The following is a 19,979-nucleotide window of genomic DNA, read 5'->3' on the forward strand; positions in this document are numbered from 1 at the left end:
TTCCAGGTTTTTTTTTTTTTCAATAATCTTTGCAGTCCACTGGCTTGGAAGAGCAAGTTTCTCCCTGCTGCACTCCATCAGGCTCAGGTACAGGCAGGGGAGCTGTCTGCCTCTCCAAGCATTTATTTCTACAAGTCCCCCAGCACAATCTCCAGTTGTTTTGTCTTTGATGTGTGCCCTGAGCAGAGTTTGTCAGAGGAGATCACCTCCAGAGCCTGCACTCAAAATCCTCCCACTTTTACTCTCAAAGCTCTGTGTAAAGTCTGTATAAGGGGAACAGTCTTTCCTCTTTTAGTTTAGTTTGGGGGGTTTCTTTGGTGTTTTTTTTTTTTTTTTTTTTTTTGGGGGGGGGGGCGGGGTATTTGTTTTTTGGGGGTTTTTTTGGGTTTTTTTTTTTTTGGGGGGGGGTTGGGGTTTGTTTTTTTTTTGGGGGGGGTTTGTTTGGGTTTTTTTTTGTTTCCTTGAGAAAACTCCACAAAGCTCCACTTCTGATCCCTTCTCTGCAGAGATTAAATCACATTTTAAATCAGATGCACAAAGCCAAGGGAGTTCACCTGCAGGGGAAAGCTCTGGGGGTGACACCTACCACATCTCCAAGGGATGCACAGCACCAGCAGCTCTGGAGCTCTGTCCCTGCTCCCACCAGAGGAGCACTGCCAGGCCTGGCCCTGCTTCTCACCACTGCCTGGCATCAAAACTATGCCCAAAAAATGAATTCTTGCCCCAGGATTAGATGGGAAACTCCACGTTACTTCCAGCTTGTTTGCATATCACTGCTTCCCGAGCTGTTTTTAACTTTTTTCCCCCCCAAAACTGTAATTGCAGGCTATGAAATCCCCCCATCTGTCAGGCAGGGAGGTGAAATGCCCAGCCCAGCTCCCTCAGCCTCTCCCACACGAGCCTCACTCCTTCCAAGGAGTGACTGCAAACATCAGTCAAGCCCACGCTGGCTCACAAATTCCTAAAATTACAACCAAGAGAGGCCTGGAAGAAGAAATAAGAATCCCTGACGACCACCACAAAGTGCAGTGCCCATCATTAGCTTCACCTATGGCTGTTGCCCTGCTCCCATGATTAGGCTCTTACCCCTAATTAGCAGGAAAAGAATTATGTGGAAGAGGGGGACCCTGCCTCACATTAACACTGAGGGTGCAAATGAATTTTCTGCAGCACCACCATGTCATAAACTCACCTCATCACCATCTCATCTCCAACCATCACCTCCCTGGTTTGGAACCAGGCAAGGAAAAGCTGGAAAACAAGGGGAAATTGATATTTAAGATACCCTTGCAGGTGTCTTGCTCATTCCTAATCTGGAACCAGGCAAGGAAAAGCTGGAAAACAAGGGGAAATTGATATTTAAGATACCCTTGCAGGTGTCTTGCTCGTCCCAGCTTCCCTTGGGATGTTTAGAGAGAAGCTTTTCAAAACCTGCTCCCAGCAAATTGCTCCTGAGATGCTGTGCTATCACCTGGGCGTGCTGCTCCAGGATATTCCTGGAATTTTCCACCCTTTCTACCCTCACCACCCCTCCTGTGAGTGCACCCCAATGCCCACACCCATCCTGCAGTGGGCAGGTGGGAGGAATCCCAAAAACCTACAGGGTGTTCTTGGAGAAAGATTTAATTCCTGAAGGAAAAAGAGGGAGGAAAAAAAGCCCAATAATCCCATATCTGGAAGCCCTCCAAGAACAAACAAGCGGCCCATTCTGACAGCCAGTGGAACAAAATAGTTTTAGCAAGATGGTTTTTTCTTTCCCCCGTGAAGAAGCGTGGGAGGGAGCTGAGGAGCCTCCCCACCATCCCTGGTTTCTAAAGCTGTCCCTGCCTGGCACAATCTCAAGCACAGGAGACTCAGAGGAGAATTCAGCAAACAGCAAACCTCACCAAACCCCCACTCTGCTGACACAGGTTTCAACACATTTCTGTCTGCACTGCTTATTTACTGAAAAACATGAACGTTTCCCTTCCAGGGAGTGACTTGCCAATGGAAAATGTGGATGTGGCAGGAGCACCGAGCACAGCACATCTCAGAGCACCCAAAGCCTGGGACATCTTGGGGACAGGGCATGGGACACCCAGGATGTGTTCAGGTGTGATATTTCAGTGTATTAACTTGTACCCACTCATCTCTGCCTGTGTTTTGTTTTTTGTTTTGTTTTGTTTCATAGGTAAGATGCTGTGCTCTGAGCACTGGGGATTGTGCAGCTCAGCCATGCCAGAACTTCCAGCCTGGAAGTTTCACTTTTTGCTAAACCCCGTTTGCACCCACGTGTTAATCTGTTGCTAGAAATGCTAATTATTATTTGTATTATTTGGCCTTGGGACAGTATCATCATCAGATGCTGAGGGTTTTAATGAAGAAACAGAAGAGCTCATTACAGAATAAAAATTTCCTTTTATTCCAAGAGTCCCTGAAGTGGTATTAGCCAGGATGGATTTCCTTCCTCTCCCAGAGCACATGATGCTGAACAGTTAAGCTCAAGTGATGAGAGGTACACTCACAGCACCAAGGCACACAAAGCCTGGCTTTGCCTGTTGGCATCTTACACCCACAGTGATGTTCACTGCACCAAGCCTCAAAAATCCCATGACATCACCAAGGAGGCTCAAATGAAACCACTCAATAGCCAGAAATTGTTGGATCACTCAAAAAAAAAAAAAAAAAAAAAAAAACAACACCACACAAAAAAAACAAAACCACAAAAAAACTGGAATCTTCTCTCCCCACTTTTTGGAGACACACTTGTAGGTGTTTTAACACTCACAGGTTTTTTTTTCCAAAGTAAAAAAAAAAGATCTTTCTCTCCCTGATCTTGTCTAAAATTAACAAAAGAACTCACACAAATTGAGAAGGCACAAGGAAATCAATTTCACACACATTAAGGATATGCATTTCCCCACGTCCTGATCAATACTTTGGATTGCAAAGCACTTCCACCAACTGCTGGAGGCCTGACTGCAGAATTCTCCCATCAGGACTGTGAGAATTACAAAAGATCCTGCCCACACTTGTCTGATCTGAAACACAACACCCTTTAGTGTGACCCCTTGGAAAAATACTGGGGAAAGCAGCCAAGAAAGGGGAAAAAAAATTTTTAAAAAAAGGGCAAAACTTCCCAGAATGAACATTTCTGGCTCTTTCAGTTGCACTGAGAAGCTGCACAGCTACAAACAGCCTGGAATTTTGAGTAGGGGAGAAAGGAAGGGGGAAAAGCAGAGAATTTGCCACAATTAAAAGCTGCTTCTGCAGGGAATACCAGAGGGCCACCAGCTGCTGGATTGTGGCATTTCCTTGGGGCCTGGAGGTGACAGCAGGGCCACAGGCTGGTGGCACATCCCAGAGGTTCTGCAGTGAAAGATTAACTGGCTTTTATCAGCAATTTGTTGCCTAAGCTCGATTTGAGGCTGTGGTGCTGTTTTTGAAGCCCTGAACACCCCAAAACACCCCAGAACTTTCAGCACCAACTGCCCCAAACAACTGGGAAGATCCAGGCTACCGGGGCAACACCCAGAGCAGGGAGGAATTATCAGGATTTTGGAGTGTAAAAATGCCCATTACTGGAGGATGGCTGCACCAGCACATCCCTCAGGCAAACACCCCCTGGGAATGTTCCTGGCATGGCACAGCCAAAGGCAAAGGCTTGACTGGCCCAAAAACTCTGTAATGCTTGTGTTTTGGGCAAGTCCAGCCTCAGGGTGTCTGCACACCCTGCACCTCCAGCACAGCCCCACCAATGTCCTCAGGGTGACCAGGAGTGTCCCTGCAGCACCCCCATTCCAAACCTTGAGCTCCCAAGCCCAAATGAGCCCTCAAGCTGGCAAAGGGAGGGAAGAACAAACCCAATTGTGCTGCTCCAGTCTGTTTTTGCCATTTGGAGCACTCATCCCAACGTCCAAATATCCAGAACAACTCCAGCAAGGCCACTGGAACTGCACAAACATCACCCACAGCTCCTGCAGTGGGAGCAGTTTTGCTATTTGAAGTTTTGCCATTCTGCTTTTGCCATTTGGAGCACTCATCCCAATGTCCAAATGTCCAGGACAACTCCAGCAAGGCCATTGGAACAGCACAAACATCACCCACAGCTCCTGCAGTGGGAGTTAATCATCAACTGGGTGCAGTCACAGGCATCCAGGGCTGCCTCCCCCATCTTCTCCCACACTTCCCAGAGCTGGGAATTCTCCCTCAGGCAGCAACTGCAGTCCCAAAGGCTCTGGGAAAAACCCCTGGTGTGGGCACAGGGTGAATCAGTGGGGGATAAAGTCACCAGCACAGGGCAGGCAAGGAGTTAAGTGGGTTTGTTCCACGCAATGACACAAAAATCTCGTGGTAGGCCAGTTATTCTACTGCTCCCTCGGGAATTTAGAATTAAAAAAAAAAAAACCACATAAAACATTCTTTTGGAGAATTCTCCTCATTTCCCTGCCCACCCGCCATGGTGACACAGCCATCAGAGATGCTCCCAGCTGCCACAGGATCCCCCTGGGCACACAGCCAATGCCACAGAGCCATCTGAGGAGCTGGCACAGCCACCACAACATGGGATGCCCCATCCAGGCTGCCTGGGCTTCTGGGGATTTGTAAAAATAAGGGGCAGGGCTGGGATGGGACACCCAGCTTGGCTGCCAAGCGCTGCCCTGCTCCCAGACACTATTGCTTCATGCACTCTGTGGTGCAGAGAGAAAACACACTGCTTTTAATATGTTATTGGCTGCAGGAGGTCAGGGGAAAAAAAAAACCCTGAAAGTCAAAATGAGAGAAGAGGAGCTGCTCCCAGCAGCAGCAGGTCACAGCTGGCACTGGGTTTACAGCAGCCGTACATCCAGAAACTCTGCAGTTTCTGCTTTTCTATATTAATTCCTATCAATCCCTCTCTTTCTCTGCCCAAACTGTGTTAAAAAGGCACCCTTAAAAATACTGCTGCAGGACTAGAGGCTCCTACGTGGTGCTAGAGATGCTGCAGGGAGGGGAATTCTCAGCAGAGAAACAGAAAGGCCAACCACCAACTCTCAGTTATGAGTCCCTTAAATAATTCTGACGGCTCTCCCCACCCTCCTGCCTGAAAATGAGCTGAAAACGGAGTTTTCTGCCTCTCTGGCAGCAGGGTGGGGTGTGGCAGAAAGGGACTGGGGCAGCTGAGCCCCTCCAGAGCTGTCCCAAATGGATGGCAAGGGGGATTCCCTCCCTTGGAAGGTTCTCCAGCCACAGCATCCACTGAGGACAGCCTGGATCCCCCCAGGGTTTTCCAGGAGGGATCCACACCAGCCCATCAGCAGGAGGAAGGAGACACCTTCATACTAAAAAAAAATACCCTGAATATCTGGAGCAATTAGTACATTTATAAAGGACACTTTTTGCTGTAACTCTGATTTCGCTCCCCCTCCAAGGCAGCTCTTGGCACGGGCACTGGAGCGTGCCAGGCTCGGGGCCACAGCAGCCACATCCTCCCCCTGGCACTTCAGCCACGCAAGATAAGCCTCCTTTGAGCCCTGCCCCAGCCACACACCAGCAAAAACCTCAGTGGGTTCAGATTTTCAGGTTTGTCTCAGTGGGTTCAATCTTCAGCTGAGAGCAAGAATTGATCCAAAGCCTGCTCCACTCACCCCTGAGGTGGGTGCAGCTCTCTCTCCCCAGCCTCTGCACCAGAACCAAGTGGAAAACACGATTTTAATCTCGGTACCAGCATCTCCTCCTCTTTCAGCTGACCTGTGAATCGCTTCCCTTTTTCATTTTTAGAACAGCAGTGTTTCCTATCTGCAGGGCAGGGGACGGAAGACCCTTATCTTGCAAAAAAAAAACCCTTTTTCAAAGAGAGCAAGAACTTCAAAAGGAATTCAGCACGATTAAATCCACGTCAGGAGGGCAGAGAGGAGCAGGAGGGTAATAAATGGCACGCTCCACAGGTTTATGAATATTTGAACTATATTTCTTTTTTTAAAAATTGTACATTACTGCAAGTTATTTAAAATGAGTAACTCCTTTTAATGAACCTGGCTAGCATCACGCTGACTAATAGAGTAATAAAGAGTTTAATCCATATTTATGTACATTTTATGTCATTACATTTGGTGCCAATAAATTAGCAAGTCCAATAAGAGTTTGATTTTATACCATCACTGCTACTAAATGTGTAACAACACACACTACATAAGCACCAGCTTTTTATTTTATTTCTTTTTCAAGAGCCAGGCTGTACTAACAGAGACTGCAAGCCTGAAGAATCAGACCCTAGTTAGGGATGAGGCAATATTAACTGGGGTCTTACTCCTGCATCCTGCAGCCATGGAGAAAACACTTCTGCAGATGATTTATGGAGAGCTCTGAGCCACTTTAAAGGGATTAAATATTCAAAAATCATTAATATAAGACACTTTTTGAAGGGGCATGAGTAGAAATACCAGCACCAGCACCTCAGGTCACTTCTGCACTTCCCTGCCATGAAGCACAGCGCAGCCCCTGCCACAGCAGGATTGCTCAATAACTGCACATGGGGGAGAAGAGCTGGCTGTCAGCAATTTCAGCTGGCCATGAGCAATTGGAAGTGGCCTTTGTGCTGCCCTGGGGAGCTGGGGGACACTGCAGACCCCAGGAGTGGGATGCATCCATCTGGCAGGAGCCCGAGCGCGCCCGTTCCCCGACATCCCATGGAGCCAAGACGGAGTTTCCAGCTCCACGGGGATTTTGGCTGGAGAAACCCACACAGCTCACGATCCCACTTCACCAGCTGTCACCCTGCTGACAGCAAGAAATACCTCCCCAAGCTTAAAAGTCAAGGAAGAAGCAAAACCAGGAGCAAGCCTGGACGTGAGGAGGCCCCAGGCAGAGTTGGAAGGGGCTCTGCTGCTCCCGTGGCAGCTCCTCCTTGCAGAAACCCTGGCTCAGGAGCCAAAAGGAGTGATGGAAGCATGGAAACCTCTCTCAGAATAACAGCTGGGCAAGGCAGGACTGAGGGATCTGATTTTTCATCCTCTTTCAAAGCACCAGTGGTTTTCTAACACTAAAAAATGACCAAGATTCAAAGCCCTTTACGCAGAGGTTGGCACCAAGTCCCTGCCTTTCTCCTCAGTAATTACACTCCAGCAATCCCAAAAGCTGCTGGTAATTGTTGTCCCAGTGGCATTTTGGTTTGGAGGAGAGGAATAACTCTCCCAGTGGCATCCAGAAAGGAAAAACCCAAGGCCACTGCACCAAAGCCCCTCTGCAATTAAACTCTGTTCCTGTGTTCCATCAGAAACGCCTCCTACATGGTGTAAGCGCCTTGTAACCAAAAAAACACCATTGATCTGAGGAGTGAACAGCTCCAGGAAGGATTTTTTGTGTGTGAAGTCTGTGTTTGGCCAGTGGGGACGTGGATTAGAGACTCCTTTTGCTCTCGCCGTGACTCAAAACGGAAAGGGAGCTCTGGTCAACAGCAGATTTTTCCCTGTTTATTTGCTTTGCCACTGTTGAACACAGATCTGAGGATAATGCAGGAATGAAAGGTGGTGAAGACAATGGGAATGTTTTGACAGGCTTCCAGAGGGATTTAGGGTGGTGCAGAGCTGGACAGCTGATACCTCCACGCCAAGCTGATAAAAAAGAAAAAAATTTGGATTTTGTATAGAGAGTCTGTGCTTCCCACATTTTCTACGGTTGGTTGGGGATGACGACAACGTGAAAACAAGCACGATGCAGGCAATGAAGCACATTTTGATCTCTTGGAAGTTTATGACACATTTCTTTCCCAAGAACCAGCTTGCCCTGAGGAAAGAGGGAGTGGCAAATCACCTCCCCAAGTCACAAAGCTGAATGCACCCCCAAAAAATGACCAGGGGGAGGGAAGACCAGAAAAAGGAAAGCAAACCACTCATCAGCTGATGTGTTCCAGCAGGGTTTAACACCAGGCATCACAGGCAGTTTGAAACTGCACAAAGCACGAGACAATGTGACGATAAAGCAGCATTTTAATTAGCAGCAGTTCCTTCCCCAGCCCAAAAGGTTCCTTCTGTGCATTCATATTCCCAGAACAACAACTGCCTTCTTGTATTCCATAAATCAAAAAAAAAAACTCATAAAACAAGGCACTGCGATTGCACATTCCACATAATGGTCCAGAAATAAATTAGGCAATAAATATCAAATAATATAGCCCCATCAGCAGTGAAAATCTACTTCTTGGATAATCAGAAGGGAAGATGCCTTCCAGCAGCTTATGTCTGGCAGCTCGAAACAGGTAAAACAATACAGAGCTTTAATAAATCTTTTATCACCTTTTCTGCTGAAGAATATGGCAATTGTCCTGGGTAATGGTTTCCCTGAGCCCTGTATCCATCAGCCCTGATGCAGTTGGTGTCAAAGGCAGGGGATCAGAACAAGAGCCACTTGTCAAAACCATGCAGAGTTTTCCTTGGTTGATATTTGGTGCCAGCCATCACTTACAGCAGCACATTTCTGAGAAGCTCAGGGCACTCATTTCGCCCTGCCATAAAACTCCCTGATCCCACAGACACTCACTGGCCACTTGACAAAAATCAGAGGTGATTTCAGCAAAGTTAATTTGCTCTGCACAGGTGGCAGCAGATAGGGAAGGGCTGAGCGAGGTGTGGACCCTTTGCAAGGTTTGGTTCTTCTCAAAACACACGGGTCACATCCTTCAGAGACTGATCCCTGAGAGTTGTTCATCTAAAGCAGAAAACCTGAAGGCTTGGTCACCCTTCACTGAGGACACAGCAGAATCAACCAAAAACAATCCCTAAATACACTGAGAACACAACAGAATCCTAAACACACCACGAGCACAGGGGAACTGGTGCCCAATCTCAGAGGCTGCTCAGAAAAGCACAAAACTTTTGTATTTTCATCCCAAACCTGGGCACAGCCCCAGTGCCAGACTCATCCCTTCCCAGGAGCTCAGCAGTGACTCTCTTACCTTCCCAAAATCCCGCACATCAAAGAGGTCAAAGGGATCAAAGAGGTCGCTGTTCCTTAACCCAAATTTGTCGTGGCACACCTTGAGGAAGGTCCGGATGTTCTTCAAGCACAGAAACTGGGGGAGAAAAAGGAGAAAAGGAGGGGAAAAGTGAGCGAGACAGGCACAAATTGTAACTGAGATTTCCTGAATTAAATGCAAGAGAAGTGAGCAGGGACTGAGAAACTCACACTGCAAGGGCAGGCAGGGTTTTTTTACTGTTTCTGAGGATGTCAGACTCCCCGTGCCCTGCGAGGGCTCCTGTGCTCTCAGCTGCACACCAGCAACACAACACCCCTTGGAAAATCAACTTTCTCCCAAGGTAAGGGCTGCAAAACTCAAGCCAGGATTTTTCCTTTTCAAGGCTGAAGGCGAATATAAATTACAGCTGATGTTCCACAGAAGCCCAGTGTTGAACATTTAACCATTTCCATTTGGCTCCCTGCAGAAGGGACACGTGTTACAGCAACAGGACAAGGAGGAATGGCTCTAAACAGGCAGAGGGTGGGGTTACATGGGATATTGGGAAGGAATTCTTCCCTGAGAGGGTGCTGAAGCCCTGGCACAGGGTGCCCAGAGAAGCTGTGGCTGCTCCATCCCTGGAAGTGTCCAAGGTCAGGTTGGATGGGGCTTGGAGCAACCTGGGATGGAGGAAGGTGTCCCACCCAGGGGTCAGACTGGATGATACAATATTCCTTCCAACCCAAACCTTTGGTTAATCCAGTAGGGCTGCATGGCAGAGCAACATCGAGTTTCTCTTTTAAAAAATCCTGTCTTTGGCTACAGCAATAAAAGGTTAGTTATCCAAAACCATCAGGGATTTTGAAGCCTGAGGACCCCAGATGATCTTGCTCCTGGCAGCACAGGGTCTAAAGAAGAGAAAAACAAAAATCTGCTTAATTTTTGCATCACCTACATCCTTCATCTGCTGAGCCAGCCAGTTAACTTCCCTTCTTTTTGCATCCTCACTGCAAAATACCTTCAATTTATCGCTGTATCTTTAGGCAACTCTTCACTTTTTCAGCAAATTCCTTACAAATACCTAACAAACATGTTAGAATCCCGAGGAAATCAATCCATGAAGGGGGTGAACCACCCCCATGTGATCAACAGGCAGAGGAGCCAAGCTGCCTTTGGGTGGATTCCCTCAGCCTTGCTTTTGTCACAAAAAAGCAACCCCAAGCCTTCATCTAACACACACCGCTTGCAAACTTCACCCAGGGTTCAAAGCAAAATAAAATAGTTTAATTTTATTTTAATTAAAATAATCAAAGACATTCTTTGGGGCTGTGGTACCTCCACAGAGGCGGCCGTGGCGCAGCTCGTTAGTGCTGCTTTGGGGATTAGACACGAGGGTTTTCCAGTCCTGGATTACCAAAACCACCTCATTAACAGCAGGCTGGTTCACCTGCACAAAGCAAGAAATAACCTTTTCCCCTTCTGCCCCATGCCACAGGGCCAGCAGAGCTCCCCCAGCACGGGAGGGTGGCACAGGACAGCCCCATCACATCAGACACGTTAGACAAGCACGTGCCAGAGGCAGAAAATGAAAACAAATCTGGTTTTCTAGGGCATTCCTCTATCTCACATAAACACTGCGGTAAATAAGTGTCTAGACTGGGAGGTTTCTGGTTTTTTCTTCTTTTTTTTTTGGAATTGTTTTACAGGCTCTCTTGCTGACACCAGTTATTTCACAACTTCATCTCCTGGGTCTCTGCAAGAATTTGCACCCCAGGCTGCGTGTGCTGCTGCACTGCAGTCCCATTGATTCCAAAGTTCCAGCGTGTGCTTATTTTAAATCCTTTTAAACCTCCAATTTTGAAAGTTAATGGCACAGGGTACAGCCACAATTACACACAGCAAGATGCAAACTTCCTCTGCAGAACCTTCCTGCCCTTCTGCAGCATTCCCAGGCTGGGCAGCACCAAATCAGAATTACAGAATGGTTTGGGATGTTCAGGTGTTGGAATCTGTGGTTTTGATGACTCCAAAATTGTAAAAAGTCTCTGTCTTTATGCCGAAGAAGAAGCCATAATTGGTCTGTGCTGGTTTCCAGGTTGTTTATTCTGTTTATCTCTCACATGTTCTGCTGCCCTGCCCAGCTCTGTCCTGCAGGGCAGCGTGTGGGGCTCTGCCCTCAGTGGGATGTTACAAACATTAAATACCAGAAACTCCCTGGGCTGCATTTACAAGAACGTGCCAATATCTGTCACCTACGTTGGACAGTGTGTCCCCAGCCTGAACCAACAGAAAAATGCCAACACCACAGTGAGACATGGAGGGCATGAAGAAGGAGAAAAAGGACAAGGCACACCCAATTTCCTCCATCTTGTCCCCTTTGAACCCCTCATCTAGAATCCTAAAATTTTACTTTTGCACCCGTGCCACACTTAATTATTCCTTATATCAAACACTCAGAGCTGGTAATTCACCCTGTAAGATTGAAAACTCTTTTCCATGGCCAGAGATCACAGCCAGTGTCTGTGGGGGCTCTGTCCAAGGGGGTTCCTGACCCCTGCCAGGGTCCCAGGGCAACCAGAGGGAAACTCTGCATTCCCACATTCAGGATTATCCATTTCCAGCCCCCTGCCATGGGCAGGAACACCTCCCACTATCCCAGTTTGCTCCAAGCCCTGTCCAGCCTGGCCCTGGGCACTGCCATGGATGGGGCAGCTTCTCTGGGAAACAAAGGCCAAAAGTGATGTTCCTCATCCACGTGGAAAACCCCTCACTACAGCTGGTGAACGAGGAGGAGGCACCTGCCACAGCTCCAGGTGCCATCAGCAAAGAGCCACCAGGCCACCAGCCAGGCCCTGAGTGCCAGCAGGTGACAAACATCGAGGAAAAAGCCCATCATCTATTTAAAGAGCTGCTGAAAAACCTGGTGCAAACCACAACAAACTCAATTAAGCAGGGCACTGCTCCACCAGCGAGGAGCTGGCAGCACGGCAAGGCCACCACGCTGCCCACAGGAAAAGCCACCACTCGGGGTGACAACTGCAGGTGGGTTTCACCATCACTCTTCCAGCACCACAAGTCCAGGTGGGGACACCCAGCGTGGGTGTTGGTGGCACAATTCACTCCTGGCCCTTTTTCCGTGGCCAATCTGCAAGGTGTCATCTTATGCTTTTTATTTTTTTGGCATTTCTAGGTTGCTGCTGGTGGAAGATGATGAATTCTTGGCTCAAGACTGTTCCTCAACAGCCACGTCTTAAAATTAGCTCCAATTGTGCCGAGGCCATTTTATTCACCAGTCAATCACACCTTTGGACAGGCAAACATTTAGGAGGAGGAAAAAGGAGAGAGAGAAATCAATGTTCTCCATGGGGCTCATTCAGCGCCTGTCAGACCCAAAATCAGCGGTGTCATTTATCTGCTTCAGGGTCCTGAGATGTGCCCTGGTGCAAGGGAGCACCAACCACACAAATTCCCAGTCCTGGGAATCCAAAACAACCTGGGGAGCCACCAGCCATGGCTCCTGGGCACAGACACCACGCCCAGCTCTGCAAACACACCTGAGAGCACACAGAATTCCACGGCTACCAACATTTCCACGGCTCTGGAACAGCCACAGAAACAAATCCTTGGGTGGGGAGAACACCCTGGGCATGGCAAAGCCCATCAGAGAGGGAATTAAAGCCAGGGGGACTGGAACAGGGATTGGGATTGTGCCCAACAGAGCAAGAAACTCGTCTGGTAAAACAAAACACCTTGAAGCCTGATAATAGATGAGAAAAGTGTGGCCAGCTCTGCCCCAGGCCTTGAGGGGTGCAAGAAGCAGCACTAGAGAGAGGCAGCAGAAAGTCCCCATCACCTGCACTCGCCCAGTTTCAGAAGAGCTCTGCTTATTTTTAACCACTCTGCAGAGTCATAAAGTGAATAAACTGCTCTGAACTCCCACTGGGAGCCCTTGGGGTGGCCAGCAGCCCCAATGCTTGGACACACTGGGAGCTCCTCAGCAGCTTCTGGGATGCTCTGTTTAAAAGAAGGTTTTCATGATTTCATCCCTTCTGCTGGATTCGGTGAGTTTAGAGATGCCTCAGATGATCACAGGGCATACAAAGGGAAACTTTGCCTGGAAGGGCAGGAATATCCAGCAGCTGTCAGCACTTTGAAAGGGCCTTCAGGAGAGGGTTGGGGCTGTGGGGAGCACACAGTGGCACACAGGGTGTCAGGCATGCAGCCACGTGCTGAGCATGGCCCAAGCGTGGGCTTGAAATGTGTCCTGCAGCATGCAAGGAATGCTGGAGCTGTGCTGGGGGAGAGAACCCCTCTGATGAATTGATGAATGAATCAGGGGACTTTCTTTAGCCCTTCCTGGCCCTGATGTCAGAGTTCCTCTTATCTCACCGCTGGAAAGCGCAGGGTGAGGAGTGAGTCCTCAAGGGGAGCTGGGAGCCTCTGCTTATCACAGGCTCTGCAAACGGGCAAGGGAGGCTGTCTCCTTGAGAAAACACATCATTTGGGGGGGAAGCAGGTGTCCTGTGGCACAAAGCTCTGCAGAGAGCCAAAGATGCATCCCTGAGCCACGGCCAGTCGCCCCATGCTGCTCTGATATTGCAAAGGGCCATCAAAACTCACTTGGCTTCCTCCAACATCAGGAATGGAGAGAAAGTCCAAGGGTACCCAGTGGGAACTGCAGCCATCACCTGGCAGGGGTTGGGATTAGGTGGTGTTTAAGGTCACTTCAAAGCCAAACCATTCTCTAGAACTGAAAATCAGCATCTGGATCTGACCTCTCCCAATGGTTCTGCCCCATCAAGGCCTCCCCAGGCCAGTTTTGGGACCAGCAATGAGTCAAAAGCACCAGTGGAGCTCGGATTCCCCCTCCCAGCAGCACCAAATCTCCCATGGCTTTGTTCCCCCTGGCTTTGCCCCATTGTCTCTGGTGCAGAGGCAGCACAAAACCTCCCTGCAGAGAATTCCCCCTCCCCGCATTTGGATTCCAGTCGCAGCTCATCAATTACTCCAGATGGACAGATTACATTTCAGGTTGTTGGACAGCAGATTTATCTATTCAGAAGTGGAGAATGAAATTATTTCTCAAACAGTTTAGCACTATTATTTCACCCCCCCTGCCTTTCAAAGCCATTCCCATTGCTGAGCGCTCCAGGGCTGGGCAAATTCCACTTAGGGAGGCTGATTAATGAGCCTGAAACACTGATGAGGGCTGACCTCTCCACAGCTTCTCCTTCTCACATCCTCTCACAAGCACCATTTATCCCTAGGAAAGCACCTGAGGGAAAGCAACCATGGATTTCAGCAAACACCCATAGCAGGGCACTGGGAGGGCTGGGGGAAAGCAAACCTGCAGCAAAAAAAGGGAGGAAAATCAGCCAGAGCTCAGGGGGGATGAAAAATTCCTGCACAAACCCACCAGGAGCTTCCACCTTGCCCAAGAGAAGCACAGCAAGGGTCCAGCAGCAGGGTAGGACAGGCTGTCACACCCTGCTCTGGTCCTGCTGATCCTTAAACCTTCATTCATCATCACCCTGGCTGGTTCAAAAAGGACCAAGATCCCCCATAGGAACTTCCCATCATGGTGTCTCAAAGGGAAGAGGTCTCAGTCAACAATATAAAACCCATTAACGGGAAACCAGAGTATAGATGGAATTGTGAAAAAATAATTAAAAACTCCAAAGTAAAATAGTAACAAACAGAGAATCTGGAGTAACCTGTTAAATACCCAGAGGTCCCAAACCCCAGCCCAAGAGGCAGAGGACACTTAGAGGGGGCTGCTGTCACCCTGCCAAGCCCAAGGCTCCAAGAGCTCATCCTAATTTATCCAAGGGAAGTTTTCCTGAACTCCCCATGAAGACTGCCAGGTTCATTTCCCCCATTACACATGGAAAAAAAAAAAAAATAAGGAAAAGCAAAAAGAAAGCTGTAAGTGTGGCTAAAACCCCCCATCCATCAGGCAGCTGAGAGTCCAGGATAACTCAGGGCTGGAGGAGGGGACCAGGATCCGGTGACATCCCTGAGCCCAGCAGGCATTTGTGTGCTGAGGTGAACCCCCAGCAGCACTGATGGCCTCCCCAGAGCCCCAAAACCTCTCCCAGGTGACAGGGGAGGCTCTGAGAGCTGTGCCAGGAGCCAGCAGACCCCACACTCCTGGGGGAACGCCGGGCTCTGTCCGTCTGTCCATCCGAGGGTCACCCCACGCACCTCAGGGGCTCTAAATGAGAGGAAGGAAGCTGCAACTTCCCCAAGAAAACGCTGGACCTGCCACTGCTGGCAGTACTTCCCTCCTTTGTGGAGCCCTCCCCGGCCTGCAGACACTGGGAAAGGCAGAATAATTAAGGTTTTAAGGCTTTAATTGCAATGCCTGAGAGGGTTTCATCCACGGTGCTTACAAGGGCTGAAATTCCCCCAGCCACCCCAAACCCAGCGGGTCCAACAGGTTCAGCACTGCTGCAACCCCACCAGCCCCAGGCATGAGGTTTGTGTAAACCAAACCCTTCCCACTGGGGCTCTGGAGAACCCCAGTCAAATCACAAATTCACAGAATAATGAGGGTGGAAGAGACCTCTGAGATCATCAAGTCCAACCCATGGCCTAACACCACAACCAGGCTATAGCACCAAGTGCTGTGTCCAGTCTTTTTTTAAACACATCCAGAGATGGTGATTCCACCACCTCCCTGGGAAGACAATTCCAGTACTTTAGTATTCTTTCAGTGAAAAAATTTTTCCTAATATCAACCTGTACCTTCCCTGAGGCTGTGTCCTCCCAAATCCCTCTGCTGCTGATTGTTCCTTAGAAATTGATCTTTTAGGATATCTCTGAGAGACCTGAAGAGCCAGTCCCAGGAAAAACAAAGAGTTTCTGGCAAAACCAGGTGGGCACAGCCCCTCTCTGGTGTCCAGCAGCTCCTGGGGGATGGATGGCAAGGCAGGGAGCAGAGGTTTTGCACCCCTGAGTGTGGGCAGACCACCAAGGATCATCACCTGCTCCAGAGGAGAAACCCAGAAACTTCCAGGGTTCATCAGCACCCCAGCAAATCCACCCACGGTGGTTCTTTTGGGCTTTCTCCCAGAATCCAGGAATCTCAGGCTCCTGCATTCAAGATCTGGGTGTCTCCACAGCAGGCTGATAAATCCAGGCTGGGATTGATCTTCCTGAGCAATTAAATCTGAGGCTGCAGAAAGCCTGGGACAGGAGAGCTGGGAGGCATTGCTCAACCTGCCCAGGTTTGGCATCCTGAGTGAAGAGTTCCCTTCCACACTCCTCAAACCCAGCTTTTTTCTCTTCTTGCTGGAAGAAACACAGCCCCATCAGGGGAACTCAGTTAAAAAAGGGAGGGAAAAAAGGAAAAAAAAAAGAATAAAGAAAAGAATAAAAAGAGATGTCTTAGGTCATAGTATTGCTGTGATTCCTAAGCTGGTGTTTGCCTCACCCAGGATCACACTTCACTCCAAAAACACAACCACAGATAAGAGATGGGACATGTGAAAAATAAACCCTGATGGGAGCTGATGAAGAAATGAGATAACTCCATGCGTGGGAAGGCTCCTGCAGAGAAAACTCAAAACATTTGGGCCAACCCAAAGCTTTGAGAAAGGACTTGACCTGGAGCATGACAATCGAATTACAACAGACCACTCAGCTGCTCTTGAGGAAAAGGAGGAATTGCATAAGCCCAGCTAGAGTTACATTCCTCTTCCAGGGAACTTTCCAGGCAGGAATTCTCCTCCTGCTCCTCAGGCTGGCCCAGGGAACAGAACCCTGATGAACTTTAGACAGAAAAGTGATGAGGAGAGCTCTGGTGCAGCTCTCAGATGAGTCAACAGCAGCAAGATCAGCAAACAGCCTTGTCACGTCCAGCACTGGGTGCAGGCAGCAGCCCACAAGCCTGGGCTCATTCAAGATATTCCCACAACTCATTTTTGTCTCTTTAAAATCAAGCTGCCCTGAAAAAATGTGAACAGCCAAGCTCTGAAACTTTTGTGAACCGCAACGTGGGACTGGGGGGTTTCTGCAGAGTCATTTATGCAAAATTGTCAAAACAGATAATTAAATAATAACTAAACATGCAAGCTGAAATAAAAATCTTTATACATCAGTTATAGAGGAGTCCCATGTAAGTAGATTTTAAATATTCATTGATATCTGGAAGGTCCCTGCCCATGGCTCCAATGAGCTTTATGCTCCCTTCCATAAAATCTGTGATTTTTATGATCCCAAACAACCCTGAGCTGACAGGAACATCCTCATTTCAGGGCACACAGCAACCTCACTGCAGACTCTGCTTTCTTAAAGCATCTCCAGAAATCTGATTTTAGACATTCTGCCATCAGACCAGCAGCATGCAATCTTCCAACATCCAAAAGGCTTTTCTGGGAAGAGCTTGTATGGCTGCCATGGCATTATTCATCCATCGTGGGTAAAATGCAATTTTTCTGCACGCAGTCACGCTGTGGGGTGACTCCTTCCCAATTAGCCTCGCTTCACTCTCACAAAGCCTCCAAAATTACAGCTAAATGTGGTGTTTTCCTCGGTGCAAGAGGTGCCAGGGTACCTGCCAGGAGGCAGAACAAACAAACTCCTGCCACACTCATCCCACAGAGCCCAAGCAGGGAAATCACCACTGCAAAGCAAACTCAGCCAAGGAAAACAGTCATAACCCGCAGCTTTTACCTTTGAAAGGGGTGAGGGAGGAAACAAAAGCCTGGAAAAACTTCAAATGCTGGTTGTGGTGAGCTTTGCAGAGCCTTGCCCAGCGGATCAGAGCCGGAGGGGAGAGCTCAGCTCCCAGAGCAGCAGAGTTCTGCACGCCAGGAGATGCAAACAGCCCAGCCCTGGTGACAGGCAGGGTGACACCAGGGCTGGGTGGCACCTCCTGGGCTGCTGGAAACCAGGCCAGTGGGTCTGCAGAGAAACAGCCCCGAAATGTCACCCCAGGGACCGGGATGGCATTTGTAGAAGCAGACAACAAATTCTCACAACATTTCACTTAATGGCACCAGGTAATGATGCTGAAAGACACCCCCCAGCTCCTGCCTAGAGAAGGAATTAAAAGCACAACACTTCTCAACACTCTGGAGGACTGATGCAGCCCTGCACATGAAATCAAGCAGCATTTTCACACCATTGAGCCCCAAATGTGCTTTTCAACAGGTCCCTGGGTGCTGGTGGCAGCACATCAGGGCTCTGCGCCGCCATCAGCTCCTCAGGGCAGAGCTGAGGCTGGCTTGAGCAGCTCAGCACCTTCTTCACCCCAAAAAGCAGCAGAAATGGGGTCGTGGGGTGCTCCTGGGCCAACCAACCTGTGCACTGCTCCTCCAGCATGAACAACTCTCCTGTGGCACAGGACCTACACTCAGACCTGGCTTGGGGATGGAGCAGCCCCTGCCCAGCAGCTCCTCTGAGCCTCTGGGTGATGGGCAAGAGCTGAGCACTGAATTTCCAGCTCTGGGCAGCAGCAGGAGTGAAGCAGAGGCTGGCAGAGCTGGGGAAAGCAGCCTGGGGTGGTGTGGGAGTCCAGGGCATCCCTGTGGCTGCCCTGGCTGCCCTGGGACCCTGGCAGGGTCAGGAACCCCCCTGGACAGAGCCCCCAGAGACACTGGCTGTGATCTCTGGCCATGGAAAAGAGTTTTCAATCTTACAGCATGAATTACCAGCTCTGAGTGTTTGATAGAAGTCATAATTAAGTGTGGCACGGGTGCAAAAGTAAAATTTTAGGATTCTAGATGAGGGCTCCAAAGGGGACAAGATGGAGGAAATTGGGTGTGCCTTGTCCTTTTTCTCCTTCTTCATGCCCTCCATGTCTCACTGTGGTGTTGGCATTTTTCTGTTGGTTCAGGCTGGGGACACACTGTCCAACGTAGGTGACAGATATTGGCACGTTCTTGTAAATGCAGCCCAGGGAGTTTCTGGTATTTAATGTTTGTCACATCCCACTGAGGGCAGAGCCCCACACGCTGCCCTGCAGGACAGAGCTGGGCAGGGCAGCAGAACATGTGAGAGATAAACAGAATAAACAACCTGGAAACCAGCACAGACCAACTATGGCTTCTGCTTTGGCAGAAAGACAGAGACTTTTTGCAATTTTGGAATCATCAACACCACAGATTCCAGGGTGCCTGTGCCCGGGGACTGAGGATGGACCTGATGGACCCTCGAGGTCACTCAGGGCTTCTTGCTCTCCTCAGCTTTAAGGAATGAATGTTTTTGCTGCATTTCAGTACTGGGAGGAAGCAGTGCTGGGATTAGGAACAGCTTTTGGCAATGCCCACATTGAAACCAGGCTGGGATGAACGCCCTGCACTGCACCTTCCCCCCCCCACCACCCAGGAATAGGAAATTATCAGTTTTAAATGCTAAACCCACAGCTGGGTTCTCAGAATTCCCCTGGCAGCAGGAGAAGCCCCCCATGAATCTCTACCAGACTCCAGAAAGCTTCAGAGCACCTCCCAAAATCCTACTTGCCCAAATAGATCAACCCCAAATCCATCCCTGTGTCCCAGGAAAGGAAAACCCACACACCAGCACAGGCATGAACACCCATTTTTCTTTTCACCTAAAGCACTTGTGCTGCCCTGGGCAATTTGCATTCAGGGTATCAGTTCCTCTCCTTGCAGCACTGCTAGGAAATTAATTAACTGAAGAGTAACTGCAAGTATCACAAAGCTTGAGAGGCCAAGACAGGAAATCTGAAGGTTAACCATCATATTTAATGTAGGCACGAGATAAAAATCAGAATGAACTTTGATCAAGGGGAGGATGAAGAGGCCACGGGCATTACTGTGATGTTGCTTGGTGTTTTGTGCTTTTTTTTTTTTTTAAGATTTTAAGATTAGAAGCTGCATTTTATCTGTAAGATTTCAATTAAGCATTTTCAGCCCTCGTGGAGGAAAGGGAGAGGTTTAATTCCTTACTAAGCAGTATCAAGCATCACTGCAATCACTCTGACACATCAGTGAAAGCCAGGTGAAAAGCACAAGAGGCATCAATCCTTGATCCTGGCACCTTATTTAAAAGAAACCCCAATTGTGGGAAGGATGCTCTGAGCCCCAGCAGGGCCAGGGCT

At 48.9% G+C, this 19,979-nt stretch overlaps 1 protein-coding gene across 4 annotated transcripts in view; it reads right to left on the reverse strand.

The window, feature by feature from the left end:
- The window catches only part of VAV2 (vav guanine nucleotide exchange factor 2), a 122,078-nt gene that overhangs the window by 84,287 nt on the left and 17,812 nt on the right, over positions 1 to 19,979 (reverse strand). For all 4 annotated transcript variants that reach the window (XM_077787908.1, XM_077787907.1, XM_021543575.3 and 1 more), the window contains exon 2: positions 8,912 to 9,028. In XM_077787908.1, coding sequence (XP_077644034.1) covers positions 8,912 to 9,028 — 117 coding nt within the window. The remainder of the gene's footprint in view (positions 1 to 8,911; positions 9,029 to 19,979) is intronic.

The sequence above is a fragment of the Lonchura striata genome, chromosome 22 (assembly GCF_046129695.1).
Source record: "Lonchura striata isolate bLonStr1 chromosome 22, bLonStr1.mat, whole genome shotgun sequence".
Taxonomy (NCBI): domain Eukaryota; kingdom Metazoa; phylum Chordata; class Aves; order Passeriformes; family Estrildidae; genus Lonchura; species Lonchura striata.